The 21,442-nt window shown below is 41.1% G+C and overlaps 1 protein-coding gene across 1 annotated transcript; it reads left to right on the top strand.

Moving 5' to 3' along the window:
- The first annotated feature begins 4,879 nt into the window (after positions 1-4,879).
- Positions 4,880-17,032, top strand: LOC139454506 (tubulin beta-4B chain-like). Its single transcript, XM_071236258.1, has 4 exons — positions 4,880-5,052; positions 7,226-7,334; positions 15,049-15,404; positions 15,685-17,032. Exons 1-4 carry the CDS (start codon positions 4,996-4,998, stop codon positions 16,501-16,503), a joined length of 1,341 nt encoding a protein of 446 aa, XP_071092359.1. The 5' UTR covers positions 4,880-4,995; the 3' UTR covers positions 16,504-17,032.
- The last annotated feature ends 4,410 nt before the right edge of the window (positions 17,033-21,442 follow it).

The following is a 21,442-nucleotide window of genomic DNA, read 5'->3' as shown; positions in this document are numbered from 1 at the left end:
TGAGACATATATTCTACGACCACCACCACCATCGCCACTACAACTACTAATATACTACGAACACTACGACGACTACTGCTACTACCTATACTAATATCACTACCACTACTACTGCCACTACTACCAATAGTGATATCACTACAACCTACAACTACTACGACCACTACTACAACTACTGCCACTACTACCAATAGGGATATCACTACAACTACTACGACCACTACTACTACTACTACCACTACCACTACTACTACTACTTCTGCCGCTACTACGACCACTACTACTACTACTACTACTACTGCCACTACAACTACCACTACTACTACTACGACCACTACTACTACTACGACCACCACTACTACTACTGCCACTACAACTACCACTAGTACTACTACTACGACCACTACTATTGCCACAACTACGACCACTACTACTATTACAACTACGACTACTACTACTGCCACTACAACTAGTACTACTACTACAACTACCACTAGTACTACTACTACTACGGCCACTACTACTGCCACAACTACGACTAATACTACTGCCACTTATAACTACGTAATTACGTTTACTGCTATTAGAACACTTTATACTTTTTTTGCCTCTGATACTACTATTAAAGCTGGTCTGATATACTGCTACTAAAGAGTCTGTTCATATAACTACTATTAACAGAAATACGGCTACTATATAAGTTCCACTACCACCACCTATTCTACTATATGATAGTATATGTTCTTTTCTCGTATGTTCCCAGACCAAACTGCTGACAAAGAAACACTGACTTTACAAGAGGGAATACGGTATACACGCGTCAGCCGCATGATGCTATCCGGGCCCACGTGTCACTCGACAGGTACATTCACCCGATGCCGACATCTGCCGATCAGACATTAGTCACATAGCACGCGTTGATGACACAAACAAGCAAACATTTAATCTCTTCAGAACACCAGGGGAGCTGGTGACCCAATTGTCAAGGGCCCCCCCCATTTCGCTCTGCAGAGTTTCGTCCTTTGGACACACCTGATAATCGATGATTGTGGGTTCGAATCCCGGTTTGCCCCAATTATATTTCTCGGTTTGTCAGCACCATACCCGTGTTCGTGGGTTTCGCTAAAGTGGTAAACGTCTGAGACCTGCATCACTTCGAGTTTCCCCTGCTACACTGAGCAGCCGCGCCGTGATATAACTTGAACACTGTCAAAAGCGGCGTTAAACCCAATTCACACCCACTCACTCATTCAAAAACTCACTCACTCACTGACAACACTCACTCACTGACATCACAACTCACTCACTGACATCACCACTCGCTCGCTCACTCACTCACTCACTCACTCACTACTCACTGACATCACTACTCGCTCGCTCACTCACTATTCACTCACTGACATCACTCGCTCGCTCACTCACTCACTCACTCACTAACTGACATCACTCACTCACTCACTCATACTACTGCAACTGACCCTCGAGCAGATCCTGACATATAAACGTCGGAAATTCCCAAGCAAGTCTACAATATTTTACTAAGTCTGTACATAGATTTCATGAAGAGAATCTCAGTATTCTTTTTCTATTTATGTTAAACGTTTAACATAATAATCTTCTTAATTTTTCGCATTTCAGATACATATACGCGTTGGTCTAATATGAAATATTCCCCGTGCGCGATGCTTAAACAGGACATTGATTAGGTTATTTATAGCCGCTACAGGTGTTGTCTCCGAATGGTATCACATTCCACGGTATGTTTATTAGTCGCCGACACGTCCCTATAATCATTATCCCACTCACGTGTTTCATCAATATCATGCTTGACTGTGTGCATAAGGATTGCAAAACTTACAAAGATTAAACAATTATTATCACGGTATATCTACGTTCACGCCGGGCCCGTGACGATCCCGGGTAGAACAGGTCTTCATCAACCCATACTTGTCGAGAAGGCTACTATGCTTGTTGTAAGAGACGACCAACGAGATCGGTTGGTCATGCTGATAGTTGATGAATGTATTCCAATTGCGTGGATCGATGTTCATGATGTCAATCACTCGATTGTCTGGTTGAGACTCGATTATTTACAGACCGCCGTCATATAGCTGAAATATTGCTGAGTGCGGCGTTTAACAACAAACAAACAAAACAACCCTTTACTCTGCGTACAGGTTAACAACACACTCCCATTTCTAGTTCATTACAGTGATACAATTACCAGTGCTTATACGTCCTTAAATGACATACATATTTTCTGAAATATTTGGAATGTTTTGACGATATAAAATGTGAAGACAGTTTAACATAGCCTTCAAACAACTAGTACGTATATACTCCGACACGTTGTGTTCCTCATAATAAAGAAGTTGACATCCATAAATGCTCTCCCTTAGTTTGAAGGTATTTGGATTAATTCTAGAACTTAATCTTCCTTTGATTATATTTGTTTTCAAACACGAAACCTATTTAAAATTCATTCAAGATGCAACTAGATGGCGAAGTGTCAACAAAACAATTATATAAATCACTTGCATACTTATCGGATTAATTACTCGATACCTCTCGCCTTCAGAAGGGGCGGAGTACAAAATCTGATTGTAAGATATCGAGAAACAATTCACTGTAATTGCTGACCCCGTTTATATAAACTACCGGAAAAAGAAAGTAAACACTTGAAAATTGGATTTCACAACAACAAAATTACAAACATTATCCAAAACCAGTCGCCGAAAGACTTCGAACATAAGGTCCAAAACACAACTATGATTCCCCCTATCAAATATATCACCATCGAATAATCATTTCTTTTTATTTTCGGGGGCACGGGTGGCCAAGTCGTCTAAGGCGCCGCGATTCGATGTGCAGCGTTGCGTCCCTTGGGCACGCCAGAAACCTATGATTGTGGGTTCGAATCCCGGTTCGCCCCGATTATGTTTCTAGGTTTGTCAGCACCATACCCGTGCTCGTGGGTGTCACCGAAGTGGTAAACGTCTGAGACCTGTATCACTTCGGGCATTAAGCTGACACGCCGTGATATGACTGGAATACTGTTAAAAGCGCCGTTAAACCAAACTCACTCACTCTTTTTAGTTTCATTTTGAACCGCCATCAAACATAGGTGTATACCTTCATTTGCCAGGCAGTTTATATGCTGTGATAATGATGTGTGACCCAGCTGCGACAGCCGTGTCTCTGTCTGTGTTATTTAGTGATTGTGCGAGAGACCCTGACATGTTCTGCCTGTCTGACAGCCCCGACTTTGATGTGGCTGTGGTCGTGACGGGCTGGGCCAAATGGGGCGCTGATTAATGTTGCGACTCGTGAATGGAGACCAAAGCAGCTTTGTGAATGAATCATGGCTGTCACAATATTGGCAGAGTAATATTGGTGGAGGAAGTGCCAGGTGACATTTGTTGTGCGATGTGACAAGTGGCAGAGACAGATCGGCCATCTTGGTTCTGATGGTTGTGAGAGACTGTAGTAGTAACAGTAGTAATATACATGTATATGTTGTAGTAGTAGTTATATATGTGAGTGAGTGAGTATGGATTTACGCCGCTTTTAGCAATATTCCAGCAATATCACGGCGGGGGACACCAGAAATGTCGGGAATCGAACCCGGCAGCAGTAGAAGGTTAGTAGTAGCAGCAGTAGTTGTATTAGTGTCGAGTAGTAGTAGTAGTAGTGTCGAGTAGTAATAGTAGTCGTAGTAGTAGTAGCAGAGGTGTCGAGAAGTAGTAGTGTCGAGTAGTAGTTATAGAAGTAGTAGTAGCAGAGGTGTCGAGTAGTAATAGTAGTAGTAGCAGAGGTGTCGAGAAGTAGTAGTGTCGAGTAGTAGTAATAGAAGTAGTAGTAGCAGAGGTGTCGAGTAGTAATAGTAGTAGTAGCAGAGGTGTCGAGAAGTAGTAGTGTCGAGTAGTAGTAGTAGTAGTAGCAGAGGTGTCGAGTAGTAGTAGTGTCGAGTTGTAGTAGTAGTAGTAGTAGTAGTAGTAGTAGCAGAGGTGGCGAGAAGTAGTAGTGTCGAGTAGTAGTAGTAGTAGTAGTAGTAGTAGTAGTAGCAGAGGTGTCGAGAAGTAGTAGTGTCGAGTAGTAGTAATAGTAGAAGTAGAAGAGGTGTCGAGTAGTAGTAGTAGTAGTAGTAGCAGAGGTGTCGAGAAGTAGTAGTGTCGAGTAGTAGCAATAGTAGCAGAGGTGTCGAGTAGTAATAGTAGTAGTAGTAGTAGCAGAGGTGTCGAGTAGTAGTTATAGTAGTAGTAGTAGCAGCAGCAGAGGTGTCGAGTAGTAGTAGTAGAAGAAGAGGTGTCGAGTAGTAGTAATAATAGTAGTAGTAGTAGTAGTAGTAGCAGAGTTGTCGAGTAGTAGTTGTGTCGAGTAGTAGTTGTAGTAGTAGTAGTAGTAGCAGAGTTGTCGAGTAGTAGTTGTGTCGAGTAGTAGTTGTAGTAGGAGTAGTAGCAGAGGTGTCGAGTAGTAGTATCGATGAGTAGTAATAACATTTAGTAGTAGTAGTTGTAGTAGTAGTGTCGAGTAGTAGTAGTAGTAGTTGTTGTTGTAGTAGTAGTAGTGTCGAGTAGTAGTAGTAGTAGTAGTAGTAGCAGCAGTTGCAGAGGAAACTACAACAGCAGCTGGAGTGGAATAGACGTCTTGTAACTGACTTCACAACTTGCTGAAGGGTGAGACATCTAATTATAACCCTCTTTCACAGTTCCTGGCTGTTGTGCGCCGTTTCCCTCTAGATCTTATCACTAGCCTGCCGGCACGTGGAAATGCAGGATTGTCAGTCGCTGCGCCAGGTGCCCCGTGTAGTGGAGGGGAAACAACTCTGTCAGTCATCATCGCACGCACTCAGCTTTCAACCAATCGCGTACAGCCCTCGGTCCCTACTTCTGACGTCACGGGGATGAGGTTGCTGTCTACAGCAGAAACGCATTTGTCAAAGTTGATGGGGGAAAGTTAGTGTGGCTTACCTAGGAAAATACAGCACCCCACAATATGCGAGAAATAGTGCACTTACAAGCGGGCCAGTGTGGGAACCAGATCGGATCAAAGGTAAAACATGTTCTTTTGTCGTACGTTTAATGTTTTCTGACTGTTTTATGGATAGGGATATGCTATCTTATGTTACCCCATTCCTACGACGTCATGATGGCTGATAAGGGGGCGTCATTCAGGAATGCTAAACTCTTACTGCCACTGTGTCGCATCAGATGTTTCCGAACGACCAGTGCATCATCGTATTTCATCTGTTTTAATCACATCCTCTAATTAAATACCCATCTGAGTATTAAGGACCTATATCACTATAACTTGCCAGCATTTTGCATTTTCTTATTACTTCAAAAAGTCAAAATTTAGTATTAACACTGAAACCATGCACGTTTCTCGTTCATAAAACATGATGCGTCAGCCGAAAATATGATTACACGTATGCACGTGGACATCAATTCTAATATAAGATATATGATATCCTGGTCGAATTGTGGCACGTGGATTTATAGCATACATTGGTGTCATATTTAATGCATATGCATTACTCGGTATATTGACATAGCGCATGTCAGTGATACAGGACAAACCCTGTTTTATAACAAAGTGCTTGGAATATGTATCTAATATATATACCGTTGACCTACATATATACAACCTCACACATTCGTGGTGGGCTGGTGTTTCCTGTCAGCGACGCAGATTGCTTTTGTTGGAAAGGGCCATTGTATTTTTTTAACTGGCAAACGTATTTCAGCACTACCCATACATACTGTCCTGAATATGATAACGTGATATGCATTGCTGGAACACGAATACATGGCTAGCCCTGTCTGATATGGAGCATCTGTGAGTGACAAGTGGTTTACGCCGCATTTAGCAATAGTCTGGCAATTGTACGGCGATCAGGGACACCGAGAATAGATTTCACACATCGTACCAATGTGCAGAATCAAACCCGAGCCGTGAACAGCGAATGCTTTGACCAGTAGGCGTCCCATCTGTCACTCCAACTCTCTCACTTAAATACTCGCGCTTGATGTATTTTTATGATAGAGAAAAAATTACATCTCATGAGTCTATCATTCCCGTGAAGACCCGGGGTAGAGTGGGGTCTTCAGCAACCCATGCTTGCTGTAAAAGGCGACTATGCTTGTTGTAAGAGGCGACTAACGGGATCGGGTGGTCAGGCTCGCTGACATTGTTGATGCATGTCATCGTATCCCAATTGCGTAGATCGATGCTCATGATATCAATCACTGGATTGTCTGGTCCAGGCTCGATTATTTACAGACCGACGTCATATAGCTGGAATATTGCTGAGTGCGGCATTAAACAACAACCAAATTACCAACCACAAGAAATCGTGGTTTATGCGTATATGCGTATATTTTATACCACTGAATCATGCACCTGTACAGCTACCGGATAAGGATAAGTAAAAAGCACTTACTGTGGTCATCTTACTTCGTTTAAGCCAGAACAGAATTAGCCAAGTAGACGTATGGACTTGGAAAGGTACATGTCCATAGTTTGATAATGGACTACTACAGTTTATGCAGTGATTAGATTATTAGTTTCCAGGTGTAGTCTACACTTTGAGTGATGGAAGTGACGAAGTTTATGATGATAATGAGGAGGAGGAGGATGGTTGTCATTGTTTATTATGATAACGTATATCATTATTATCGGCACATCTCCCAGCGGACATTCCCTAGGCATAAATAATGTCTTAATTATACCCATTGCGTCATGTGGAGCTGCAGTCTTTTAGTTATTATCATCATCACCATCACCATCATTATTATTATTATTATTATTATTATTATAGTTCTGGGAAGTGATTGCTCATTATCATTATTATTATTATAGTTCTGGGAAGTGATTGCTCATTATCATTATTATTATTATAGTTCTGGGAAGTGATTGCTCATTATCATTATTATTATTATTATAGTTCTGGGAAGTGATTGCTCATTATCATTATTATTATTATTATTATAGTTCTGGGAAGTGATTGCTCATTATCATTATCATTATCATTATTATTATAGTTCTGGGAAGTGATTGCTCATTATCATTATCATTATTATTATAGTTCTGGGAAGTGATTGCTCATTATCATTATTATTATTATTATAGTTCTGGGAAGTGATTGCTCATTATCATTATCATTATTATTATTATAGTTCTGGGAAGTGATTGCTCATTATCATTATCATTATTATTATTATAGTTCTGGGAAGTGATCGCTGACGAGCATGGTATCGACCCGACTGGCTCCTACCACGGCGATGCCGACAACCAGTTGGAGAGGATCAGCGTCTACTTCACAGAGGCTCAAGGTAAAGCCTGAAGACAAACACAAAGTCTAGGAAATCTCTTATTACACATAACATATCTCTCCTCTAAAGTTAAAACAATTAATGCTGATTCTAAGATTAAAACAATTTATTTTCCTGATGCTGATTTCATGTGGAAGCTGGAGCTGAATAGTCTTGCTTTTACATAAATCTAGAATGGGTTTGTTATTTATAAATCCACAGCCATGGTGCAGGACTTTAAGCCTGGGGCAACCGTCAAGTATAACCAAAATGTTGGCTCTCTCTCCGGAGCCGCTCCTCTCTTTGAGGTATTGTCACAAACCGCTGACTGTAATTCCCGGCATGCAGATGTTGGGAGATGGTGCGTTTCAGTAGCCACACATCCACGCAGTTGTTGGCGTCTGTGCATACATGCTTTTCAGAGTTAATTAAACAATATTTATTTTCGTTGTGGCCCCAGAGAACGCAAAAATGTGTGTAATGATTTTGCGTAGTTACAATTATCAAGTTCCGTATGTATTATTTATGTCATTGTGTATTCTTTTAAAAATGCTGACATGCATGTATTCATCCTCGTACAGGAGCTGATAGACTTGCACAAGTCTCTAAGGCAATACTTATTAGTTTTAATAATAAGTATTAGATTATGTAAATAATAAGAACAAGTTGTCCCTATAAGAGACTGGAGTCCATTGACTGTCCACATATCTAGACTTGCCTATTAGGAGGAAAGAATCACTACACATCCATGGAGTATTCTTTCAGTACAGCCTTGGAGCAAGGCTAAGGTGCTGATGGATTGTTCTGTTAGTGAACAATTTTGAGTTTCTACCACAGACCTTTGACATGACCCTTAGTTGATGAATGGGGCATTGTCTGGCTTTGACTACGTGATGGCATTCGCAGACGTTTAAAGCATGTTTAGAGCGTTTTGAGGGGATAATCGTAAGCATATAATGTAAAAGTTCAAACGTTTATACCAGAGTCAACAAGTTACTTTTTGAGGTGTATTTCTCTATATCAAGACAAATATACAAACCTCAAATGTCTGAAATAAAGTCCCACTGTTCCACCTCTGACGGAAACAATGCCGGTCACGTGTTTCTGCCTGCCATCTGTTGGGGTCGGTCGCTCAGGAAGTCGTTATTATGAATTCACAATGCCATTTAGAAAGTGGTCAAATGTAGATCGCTGACTTTGTGTGCTGGCGATTAGGTGCCTCACCCTGGCAGGTGTGGGTTCGAATCCCGGACGGGACTCAACCCATAAAAGTACTAGAATCTGTACTTTACTAAGAAAGTGTTATCCTAAATAAAACATTAGTTACATTTGACCACTTTCTAAATGGCATTGTGTTTTCATAGCTTTCGGCCATGGGAGCCGTGCCAATTTACACTTGTCAGGGGGGTACTCAAAGTACGTGATCTAGACTACCAGTTGTCGGACTTTTATTTTTGTGGAAGCCTCGGTGGCTGAGTGGGTTAGATCGCTGACTTTGAGTGCTGGCGATTAGGTGCCTCACCCTGGCAGATGTGGGTTCGAATCCCGGACGGGACTCAACCCATAAAAGTACTAGAATCTGTACTTTACTAAGAAAGTGTTATCCCAAATATAACATTAGTTAAACTCGTTATTAGTCGGTAAATAAAAATATATACCCCCTATATGTAAGTAGAGAAAAGGAGCATCATTTGCCATTTTGCCGGTTTGTTTACATTCGATATCCAAGGCGATTTTTTTTATTAGTTTCAGTTTCTACAGTTTATTTCGCGAGCTGGGAAAATGTTACCAACCCCGAGCGGAAGTAGATTTCAAACGCGGGCTGAATCGAGCGAGCCACCTGATTGGCTGACCCTCATGTCAAGTCAGCGTGAAAGCAACAACACATGTGCAACCCACGTGGGTTCAAAATGATAGCTTTGACTGAAGAACAAGTGTTTGCATGGAATTTGATTAAAGATGGACACAACACTCTAATCATTGGCCAGGCTGGCAAAGGAAAAAAAACGGTTCTTATCAAGGAAATTACGGAGAGATTGAGGAGAAATGGAAAATTGGTGCCTGTTACTGCTAGCACTGGTATGGCTTCTAAACAGCTTGAGGGGAGACCTCTTAATGATTAGGTTGGGCTGAGTGGTTGAAGAGAAGACACAGAAATCCTGACTTATATAAGATACTTCTTAGTGATGAAAAGAAGAGGAGGATTAAGCAGACTCATGTGCTGATCATTGATGAGATAAGCATGATCAGTAGAAAAATATTTGAGCAGGTAAATATGACATGTATTATATGTATATACTCCAAACTTAACCATCTTCACAGTTCCACAACAAATCATAATATTAATTGAGTTTAAAACTAGACATGTAATCCTCAACATACCATAAGAAGGGTATTTTTTAACATGTTAAAATGAAGAAATATTCTCATGAATATGGCAAGTCACAATATTAATATAATTATTATAGTAGCTAAGACAATGTTTTATTCAAATGTGTCATTACACTTTAAATACTGTTACTTATTTTTACTTATCTCCTCAAGACCCATGCCCAAAGAGTTATATTCTTTTGGAATATTTAATACATGCCTATTCCCACATTTCCTTTTTTTTTCTTGTTAACATATGCTCCATGTACACAATTTATACTGTTTAATTTCAGCTTGAATTCATATGCAGGAGTAAAAGGGACCCAAGTTTGAATTTTGGAGGATTGCAGGTTGTGTGTGTTGGGGATTTCTTTCAAGTTCCCCAATAAGCCAATGACTTGTACCAAGATGTACATGCATACCCATCAGTAGAAAATCTCACTTGTAAATATATCATGTTCCCATTACAGGATAATCCTGTCTGCCTTCCAACAGTTATAGAGTCTTTAGTTTGCTGCAGTACAAAATAGTCTTTGGGAATGTTATCAGATATTGCAGCAAATTCAATGTTTTGTGTCTGTTCAGATCTCACATTGATGCCACGGTAAATCATGATTTATTTTTTGTCCAATCACAAGGTTTTCGGTGCCTGGTTGTGGTGATATTTGGAAAAACATTTTTTATATATTTTCCGACAAACACTTTTGATCTGTGACCAAAGTTGTTACAAAATTTCTGGAAAATCTCTTCAACTGGTATAGTGCTTTTGCTATCTTCAACATACTTTTCATGTAACCTGTAAGAATGTTTCAAGAACTTTACATAACTGAAAATTGAATTATTGTAACATTGCAATATAGCTGCCATTGGTAAAAATTCAGAATTTCATATTGTTATAATAATGGCACATCATGAGATTTGGGTGTGTTTGTGATATTCATATGATCATGTAATGTTGTAATTTGCTTATTAATCTCAAATAGATTTATTACTTTTGCATTAATGATAAATATTAGCTTGAAATGTTCACTTTATTCATTTTCATTTAGCATGACCAGTATTCATAATGTGATCAGGCACAGGCAATATACATGAAAATGTGCCTATTATATTAATATAGTGATGTATTGTATAAAATTCACCAGCTCATAATAGATTAGCTTTAGATGACAAGTATATTATAAAATGAAAAACATATTCATAATAAATATTTACCATTTGAAGAAATTATCTGATGTCATTTTTTAGATGCTGCTGTCACTCCAGATAACTGTCTTCAAATATCGCGCTAATTTCTTTAATTAGAGCGCTGCGTATTTTCAGCCAATCAGGTGGCTCGCTCGATTCTACCCGCGTTTGAAATCTACTTCCGCTCGGGGTTGGTAACATTTTCCCAGCTCGCGAAATAAACTGTCGATATTTCGGTAAGTAAGGGGCATTAATCGAATGTCGATGACTTGTACATGTGTAGAAATGGTTTACAGTTTCTAAATGTCAATAAGCGTATAATAAAAAAATCGGTAATGGGTAATATAAGCAATATTCACACACTGAATAATACCGACCGACCACAGGAACTCGTTATTGGTATCCAAGGCGATTTTTTGGCAACAATGCAGTTTACCGGGCGCAGCCCGAGCTTTACCATCCGCTCAATTACAGCGCTACCGCTGTCTCGTTATACCGTTACCGTGCCTCACGCTCTGGTGACTCTCGCTTCACGATCCAACACCCGTTTTCGGTCTTAGGGAAACTTACACATCCTTACAATCAAACACCCATTCTCGGTCTTAGGGAAACCTACACATCTTTACGATCAAACACCCGTTCTCGGTCTTAGGGAAACTTACACGTCTTTACGATCCAACACCCGTTTTTCGGTCTTAGGGAAACGTACACGTCTTTACGATCCAACACCCGTTTTCGGTGTTAACGTTGCCTATTTAGAACATATGTTGGGGTGAGGTGCCTTATTTGTTTTCGTTTTGAGAAAGACACATGGTGAGGACGAATGTGACCAAACCTTTGAAAGAAACTTCATTTTTCTCTCACATTTGTATAATGATATGCGTACATATGAAATACATAAATAATAATGAAAATATTGTTAAAAAATTCCTTACTGTAAATTATTACACTAAACATTTTTGTTATTTGGAAACAATCATAAGAGGGAAACACGACCTGTCCTAGACTGGTTTATCTGCCCTAGAGTGCATGCGCTCCTCGCCTGCAGCTACTAGACGGCGAAGGGCAGGGTTCCCTTTTCGCTCTATCCGACCTATTTCCCCATACAGCATTGCGCTGCTGTTAAACGTTGACCCATTTCCGTGGAGCGGGTCTGTCTGTCGAGAGGGGTGGGGACAGGCCTACAGCATATCGCTATGTGGGACACGTTGACCTAATTTCCGTGTAGCGAGATATTAGCACTTTTGGACACTGTGAATAACTGACGTGTCAGGCTACAGGAGTAAACATATTACCATCAGGGAGGTAACTCTCATAGAGAAGTATGGTTCTTGGTTAAAAATAACAAACGCAGTCACATCGTTGTGAGTTTCAATTTTGATAATATCTGCATTTCTCCACAGATATACTTCAATATAGAATAATATTACAACGATGTAGCTATTACTTTGGAAAGATTCATTATGAAAAAAATATTAATAACTTTACCACTGTAGATCAATGTCAACAGTATAATGTACACCACTATGAATGTGTCAACTTCATACCTCTTGTTCTTTGAAAACAATAACAAATGTTTCAGAGAGTCATTGTTGTGAAAACATAATGCTGGTAATTTTATATTATATTTTATATTATATACACATTTAATCTGAAATGTGCCCTATTCTCATTCCTGATTCTGAAGGTACCACATGCAAATTACGATTTGTTTTATCTTCTGGGATACACGTGTACGCTTAGTGGCAGTACAGGTACTTGCATCAATGGGTAGGTATGCTACAAAATTTCTTTGCGCCGTGTTGATCCTTTGGATAAAAACATGTATTGTTAGATTAGTGACCATGCCACATCGTCAACTTTGCTGTCATACATTGGAAGTACTGTGTCGTAGATCTATATATCCTGCAGTTAAATATTGTTAATTTGAAGACTTCAGTCCTTTCGACCAGCGGAACTGTATCGCGTTCCCCTTATTTTAACTGTAGCGTCGACATTAGATCACTGGTTCAATGCCATTATTAATTGTGCAGGGAACATACAGTTACGTGGTCATGAACTATTGCTTGTCGGCTGCCCAGTGCTAAGCCTGAGGTAGCTGGCTGCACAAATTATTGTGTAACGTGCGCAGCAGGAGCAGGGGACCAGCCTACACAAACGATATACATTATCGAGTTAACAGGGTTCGAGACAACGAGATTTTTACATGTATGCTGAATACCGACAACGATAGTCTGATCCTCGTAAATAAATTCTACACTAAGACATCTGTTAGATGAATTTAATATCTAAACCAAGACTTGTATCATATTCCCTGGTTAAATTGTTATATTACATGGGAAATCTATGCCCTAGCTCTAGACTCGTTCATTTCTCCAAGCTGCCGTACCGCTTGGCTAGAATAAACTGAATATTTTGAAAATGCGTGCCCCAAAACTTGTGACATAGAACAAAATTACAAAGAAATATGCACAATCGATTCTCTGAAATAAATACGTACAATTGCCCCAACTGTAGTCACAATTGGGGCAATCATGAAGAAATAACAAATGACGATTATTCGAGGATTTACGGTACTCACAACCCAACAGTGTTCGTCAATCATTCACGCCCTGTTAACTATATCTCCTTGTGAACTTATATTCGAGTACAGCAACATTGTACGCCGACTGACAAGATGGGCGTCATTATCTTGATTATAGTGATACAGTAATCTAGCATTCACGTATACAGTAGAGCATGAAGCGGAACACGTAAGGTCAGTTCGGGGAGTTTTATCGCATTCCAAGGCGAACGCTACACGTCCCTGGATCGCATCATGTCATCCCACGCTACATTCCCCTGTTTTTGTGGTTTATCCGTGGGAATCGGGCATATTTGTCACTCATGGTTGTCGAGAGTGGCAGCGCTCACTTGTAAGGGGGTGAAACTCGTTTGACAGGTCGACTGTCGTGAAACAAGAATGTTTAATTATAAACCCAAAGGCGATATCAAGCGATGAGGGACGCCAGTAAATGAAACATGCTGACGAGGCATATTTATCAATGAAACAGTGTGTGAAAAATGTGTATTACCCAATACGACATGACCTGTACTGTGAAATTATTTTGATATCGATAGCGATAGCGTTTCCAGTGTTTGTTGGTTTGTTGTTTTACGCCGCACTCAGCAATATTCTGGCTATGTGACGGCGGTCTGTAAATAATCGAGTCTGGACCAGACAATTCAGTGATTGACATCTTGAGCGTCGATCCACGCAATTTGGGTACGATGACATGCATCAACCAAGTCAGCGAACCTGACCACCCGATCCCCTAACGACAAGTATACCCTTTCTGGCAAGCATGGGTTGCTGAAGACCTATTCTACCCCGGATCTTCACGGGTCGCTTTTCCAGTGAAATCTTCAGGATTAACGAATCATGGTGTCCCCAGCCATAATATTGCTGGAACATTGCTCAAAGCTTCGTAAAACCAGACTCACTCACTGTAGTTCTATTATTGTGAGGTGAGTAGACTAACATATAGTCTCTGAAATGAACATATCGTACAGAAAAAACAGTTGCTCAGTTATCTTAATAAAAATATAATAAAAAGGGAGCCCAGTGATTCTCTTCATTTTCAGATACTGCAGTAATCTAGACTTGCCAAACATTATAGACTTGCATGGGCTGTAGTTGATATATTTGTATCAGGGTTGTAAGACAGACTATGAGGTGAGGTGAAAAAGTGTTTAACGTTGCCTTCAAGATTGTTGCACTAATACAGTGACGTGCATGTGTGTGCGTGCGTGCGTGCGTGCGTGCGTGCGTGTCTGTGTGTCAGTGCAAAGAGGATAAGATTGTTTCGATTATGTTCAGTATAGCATACCCACGCATCAGCCTCGAGCTTACTTTAGGAACTAGCTTCTATAGAGTTTGCGGTATATAGTTCTAGGTTATCTCCCCTTTCAGCCGTACATATTGAACCCGGATAATTTGGACATTAGTGTTCCCAGGAAACTCGTCCTCATTCACAAATGTTCGGCATAACGAATCGTTTCCGGACAAACGGGGTCCCAACTTGTATATGTTTACGAATAAGTGCCAGGCAGACCAGTGATTGATAGCATGAGCATCGGGCCACGCCGTTAACTTGAATTAAACCACCCGTATATATGTTCTGTCTACTTTCCACAGGTGCGAAATATGTCCCCAGAGCAGTTCTTGTTGACCTTGAGCCCGGCACCATGGACGCAGTCCGGTCCGGCGCGTTCGGCCAGCTTTTCCGACCAGACAACTATGTGTTTGGACAGACGGGAGCCGGCAACAACTGGGCCAAGGGACACTACACAGAGGGCGCTGAACTCGTGGACGCTGTTCTAGATGTTGTCCGCAAGGAGGCGGAGAGCTGTGACTGTCTTCAGGGATTCCAATTGGCACATTCCTTGGGAGGGGGCACTGGGTCTGGGATGGGCACCCTCCTCATCAACAAGATTAGGGAGGAGTACCCGGACAGAATCATGTCAACATTCTCGGTCGTGCCATCCCCAAAGGTAAGGGACAGACACATTGAGTGCAACTTATCCGTTTCTATATTCCAGTCATATAACGATGGTGACAGCAATAATGGGATTTTCATCTCGGCTATGCAAAAGATAATATTCGTCACATTAATCTGAATATGAACATTGAATACCGGTAAATTTAGTTTCTGTTGCCAGATGTATGTTTTGACCATACTTGGATGTTAAACAGTCGTATATGATAGATTTGTAAAACCAAAGAAGCCATGTCCTGACTTGGATAAATCATGTATCATGCCTACTCCTACAGGTGTCCGACACAGTTGTGGAGCCATACAACGCCACCCTGTCAGTCCATCAGTTGGTTGAGAACACCGACGAGACTTTCTGCATCGACAACGAGGCTCTGTACGACATCTGCTTCAGGACCCTAAAACTGACCACACCTACCTACGGTGACCTCAACCATCTGGTTTCCGCCACCATGTCCGGAGTGACCACATCCCTACGGTTCCCCGGTCAACTGAACGCTGATCTCCGTAAACTTGCAGTCAACATGGTGCCCTTCCCCCGCCTTCACTTCTTCATGCCAGGGTTCGCCCCCCTCACCTCCAGAGGAAGCCAAAGTTACCGCGCCGTTTCAGTGCCCGAGCTCACCCAGCAGATGTTCGATGCCAAGAACATGATGGCTGCCTGTGATCCCCGTCACGGTCGCTACCTGACAGTGGCTGCCATGTTCCGTGGCCGCATGTCCATGAAGGAGGTTGATGAGCAGATGCTCAACATCCAGAACAAGAACAGCAGCTACTTCGTTGAATGGATCCCCAATAATGTCAAGACTTCCGTTTGTGACATTCCACCAAGAGGACTGAAGATGTCGGGAACCTTTGTGGGAAACAGCACCGCCATCCAGGAGCTGTTCAAGCGCATCTCCGAGCAGTTCACAGCCATGTTCAGGAGAAAGGCTTTCCTCCATTGGTACACTGGCGAGGGCATGGACGAGATGGAGTTCACTGAGGCCGAGTCCAACATGAACGACTTGGTGTCCGAGTACCAGCAGTACCAGGATGCTTCTGTTGAAGAAGAACTATACCTCGAGGAAGAGGGGGAGACCCAAGAATATGCTTGATCTACAAGACTTCCACGATAATTCTAAGTACAAATGTCCCATTTTCGATCACGAACGTTGATACAACTTAACTTCGTTTATCCGACATTCTCGTTAATCCGACATAATCATATGCAACCAAACATGTCGGATTAACGGGACTTGACTGTACAACACTCATTCTTCTTCACATTCTGGTATTAATGGAGAGACAATTCAAGTGTACATGAACTACGTGCAATCCTATTTGTACACGTTTCATGATGTGATTTGTGAATTATTTAAATGTAAGGGCGTACTGTTGTTGCATTAAGACTTAGAGAAACTAAAATGTTAATCCCTTAATTCTTCGAGCATACGGTCGTTCACTTTAGACGCTTGTTCTTACTGTATACTTGTCCATCTTTCCCTAAGTCTAGGGCCCCCTTCCATAAAGCGATCTTAGCGCTACGATTGTCGTAAGTCTTTGTTAAAGTATGGGAGTTACGACCGACTTAGCGTTAAGATCGCTTTGTGGAACGAGCCCTGCGGTCAACCAACAGAGTGATCGCAGCGGGTAATATATGTGAGTGAGTGGGTATGGTTTTACCGTCGCTTTAAGCAATATTCCAGCAATATCATGGCGGGGGACACCAGAAATGGGCTTCACACATTGTACCCTTGTGGGGAATCGAACCTAGGTCTTCGGCGTAACGAGCGAACGCTTTAACCACTAGACTAACCCACCGCCCCTGTAGGTGGTTTGGACATGAATACACGTTCATATGACTACACGTGGGCATACAATAGTTGTGTATTCACATCCTTGACCCATGCTCCTATACATCCATGACGCATGCTCCGATATGTACACTGCACGTTTTAAGGAATCTATATACGACGCTCTTGCGATATATACTCAAGGACCCAAATATGGGAACACATAATTATGGCGAATAATTATTCTAAACTTATTCTCAAATGTTTCAAATGTAAATTTGTGTCTGTGAGAAATAGAAGTGATGATTCTTCTCCATTGCCATCTAATGTTCGGGTACTTCCGGAATATTAATCGAAACACTTCGATGCTTCCCGTAAGAGCCGTTCCTTACTTTTTCCATCATTGTACAGTGAAATCTCATTTATCCAGACAGACGCCCGGAATAATGAATCACTGTTACAGAGCAATGTAATTCGATAATAATAAGACGTTCCTACCAGTGATCGTCCATGAGGCGTGGTGTCCAGATTAACGAGGTTGCACTGTATCTAACTGACTAAGCTTACTCTCGTATAAATCTTAACACCACACATTTAGCTTGTAAAAACCTAACCGTTTAGTTTCAACTAAAAGCAAGAATGTATACAATTTATGCTATATTGGCAATTCATTTAGATCACATCACGTACAACTTACACTGTTAAATGGTTGATTGTTGTTTACAGGTTCCAGTTTTGTTTCAACTCAAACACGAATAGATACAATTTTTATTGCTTTAGGTGAGGTTTAGGTGAGGCGATGTAAAATGGGGTTTAACGTCGCGTCCAAGATTATTGCACTTATATAGTGACGTGCATGCACGTGTGTGGCTGCTTGTACTAGTACGGACTGATGCCGATTTATAGTGCTAGCCCACTGAGATACCATGCCTCAGTTTAACATGAATACCCCACTCAGACACAGTATGCTGACACCGAGCCGACCAGTCCTTGTTTTAGCCCCTAAATGCCGAGCGCCAGACAGGGTAACAACAAGTTCCATCTTTTAACGTCTTTTGGTAATACGCGGCAGGGGGTCGAACCTCGGACCTTCCGCTCTCCGGGCGGACGCTCTACCACTAGACCACGGAGGCGGTCCAGTCGCATGTGTACTATCTCATGAATACGTAAGGTTGAGGTGTGTTAATTTTAACATTAATGTTGTTACCATGAAACATGTTTCTATTTAATGATGAGTCAGTATATTGCTCAACATCACATTTTTCTATGATTTGTTTTCGTTGTTGGAACAAAACTGTAATGTATTGTTAAGCCTGGGAAGTATTAATGTTTTGTTTAGTACATGTGAACAGACATCTTCCCGAGGCAAGGGAGTTAACTGACTATCAAAGTCCAGTTTCCACCCTTGCCGAACTAGGCTGGTATTATGGAGTTAATTTTGGCTGGACTGACGAATTTATGCATAGTCCAATCAAAATCGCGCAACGAAATCGAAATCCGGCTCGTAAACTGTCATGCAGATTTTGGTCGATTTCAGGATTTGCAAAGCATGTGAATCGCCAACTCTTAGTCAACCGATATTTTCCAAATCTTTTCATGTTTTTAGTCAATGTGCTCATGTAATTTGATGCACTTCGCGATGTAAGATCAATTTTATCACAATATGGATCTTGATTATCGATCAGATCTTCTTGACTTGACAGCGCCATTTTGTTTGAAGCAAATGCACGTGATACAAGTGGTGGAATCTCATTGGTCCATAGGAGAGGCTTAGAGGGGACATCACTCGTAATAGCCACTAGCCTATTTCGGCAAGGGTGGAAACTGGACTTTTAAAGTCAGTTGACTCTCTTGCGTCGGGAAGATAGTGAACATACAGTTGTTGAGACCTGTTGTTAAACATTTTGTTGTTCAGTGTAGTATTGTTTAGATGTTTGTTCCCCAGGTGATACGGTTTTGGATTGTTTGGTTGTTTTACACCCAGTACTGTTGATGAAGGGTCAGACACCCAACATCCTTTTGCCCTTTAAATAGAAACTATTGTAATCGCTTACGAAGACACATCCTCGACTATCCAGGCCTTTAATATCCATTATATTATGATAATTATCCTGGGTCCAGTCGTCACCATGGTTTCGTTTCGGATGTGACGTACCCATCTTTATCGCTCCTAGAGCACAGAATTCGTCTCCATCAGGTTAGTAATTTTATTGGACGTCCCATTTTGCGTCGTGGCTTACGAAACGGGCTGATAGTAAAGCTGTGGCGAAAGGGTCCAGGGTATATGTCATCACAAAATGTATACACAATGCCCTAGATAATCGAGAAGACTGAGATATATGACAAGTCTGATGACTATCAAGAGTGAGTATTGTTTTACGCCGCTTTTAGCAATATTCCAGCGATATCACGGCGGGGCCACCAGAAATGGGCTTCACACATTGCACCCATGTCGGAAATCGAACCCGGGTCTTCGGCGTTACGAGCAAACACTTTAACCACTAGTTAACCCCACCACAGACAGATATATCAAGAAATATTGTGTCGATTGATACTATATGTTCTATAAACCTTCAGTGCGGTTATCGGTTACGAAGTCAAAAATATCGGACAAGAAACATATGTGTCAAAAGAATACCTATCCTTTATAAATACCCATATATGCCATGCATTATTCCAACAGATTATTACTGTTAATTGCATTGTAAATAAGCCTAGCTATGTTTCACGAACATCACATAGTGTTTTGTTTAGAAACTGAAATTGTTTAGAGTTGATTTAATTGTTTGCAGACACGCGGATCGCTGTGTCAATCAATGTTAAAGGGAAGTAACTGTACCTCTTGTTGAAATTTCCTCGTAATGCCAAAAGCCTTGTGTTTACGTGGGTTTTCGATGAATTAATTGTTGTGGTTGTGTGTGGAATTTTAAATGATAATTAAGGAGATAATTTCGAGATCATGTCAAGTTGTGTAAAGGGTGACCAAACAAATACAAATCATGTTATATGATACGAACCCGTATTCATGTTATATGTGTTATTTTGATATAAATGTTTTATATGATATTTGTCAGATTCACTAATTGATAAGAGGTGCTCATACATTTTTTGCAAAACGTTTCACATTTAACAACTATTTTTAAGCAAGTATGCTATTCCTAGTCATAATATAGGTAAAACTTGTATTTCTGGACAGTAAAGGTTTATTATCGATCCATTTATCTCTCCTGTTGTCTGTTATAAACTGGGACCGTCTCCGTTGTCTAGTGGATGGAACTGAAGAATGGTGGTTCGATCCCCGGCCGCGTCATACCAAAATACCTTAAAGATGGTACTTGTTGTTGCCCTGTCTGGTGCTTGGATTGGTCGCAGAATGCCACGTTTCAACTCGCATGTACATAAACTTCAGACTAAAACCTTCGACACACACACCTGAAACTTTGGCCACAGGGAAGTTTTGATAATCTGCCTTCATCACAGTCAAATTCATATTCGGTACCATCAACCTGTAACGTGTAACATCCATTTGTCAACACGGATACCACTGTAGCACTTCCCCTTTGATCTATAAAAACATTGTCTCCAACATCGAAGGTATCCATGTTGTTAGTAAACACCTACTCACGTGCACCGGCGAAAAGAGTCCCACTTCCGGTTATCTAATTTGCATATCGAATTTGCATACTTATGTCATTGGGGTATGACATACATGTTTTTATGTCATAAGCTTATGTCATGGATAAATGCTTTAGTTAAATGATAAATATTTTTATTTACTGACCAATAACGAGTTCCTGTGGAAGGAAGCTCTTTGGTTCAGATCAGAATAGCATACAAATCAGGATGACACAATGGTAGCCATTGTAATGGTGCGCCTTTCTCAGAAACTTCGGCTCTCCATGGTGAATCCGGGTTAGGATTGGTCTCAAACAACCTCTGCTGGTCATATGAGGCGATGAAATGGATCGGGTGATAGACTCAGTGACTTGGTTGATTGCGTGACGTCATCGCCGCCGTCATATAGTTTGCTTCTTTGTTTGCTTCTTTGTTTGTTTGTTTAACGCCGCGCTCAGCAATATTCTAGCTATATCACGGCGGTCTGTAAATAATCGAGTCTGGACCAGACAATCCAGTGATCGACACGCAATTGGGATACGATGACATGCACTGGTGTCTTCCGAGTACATTAAGGGCGGTCGGTTAGCCTAGTGGTTAAAACGTTCGCTCGTCACGCCGAATACCCGGGTTCGATTCCCGACAT

The sequence above is a fragment of the Haliotis cracherodii genome, unplaced genomic scaffold (assembly GCF_022045235.1).
Source record: "Haliotis cracherodii isolate W230 unplaced genomic scaffold, xgHalCrac1.p SCAF_10, whole genome shotgun sequence".
NCBI lineage: Eukaryota > Metazoa > Mollusca > Gastropoda > Lepetellida > Haliotidae > Haliotis > Haliotis cracherodii.
This window is presented reverse-complemented; position numbering and strand designations above follow the sequence as displayed.

Coding starts and splice junctions, on each gene's coding strand:
- LOC139454506 (XM_071236258.1), top strand. CDS start 4,996: ATGCGAGAAATAGTGCACTTACAAGCGGGCCAGTGTGGGAACCAGATC. Junction 7,335..15,048: donor CTACTTCACAGAGGCTCAAG/GTAAAGCCTGAA, acceptor TACTTTCCACAG/GTGCGAAATATGTCCCCAGA. Junction 15,405..15,684: donor CGGTCGTGCCATCCCCAAAG/GTAAGGGACAGA, acceptor CTACTCCTACAG/GTGTCCGACACAGTTGTGGA.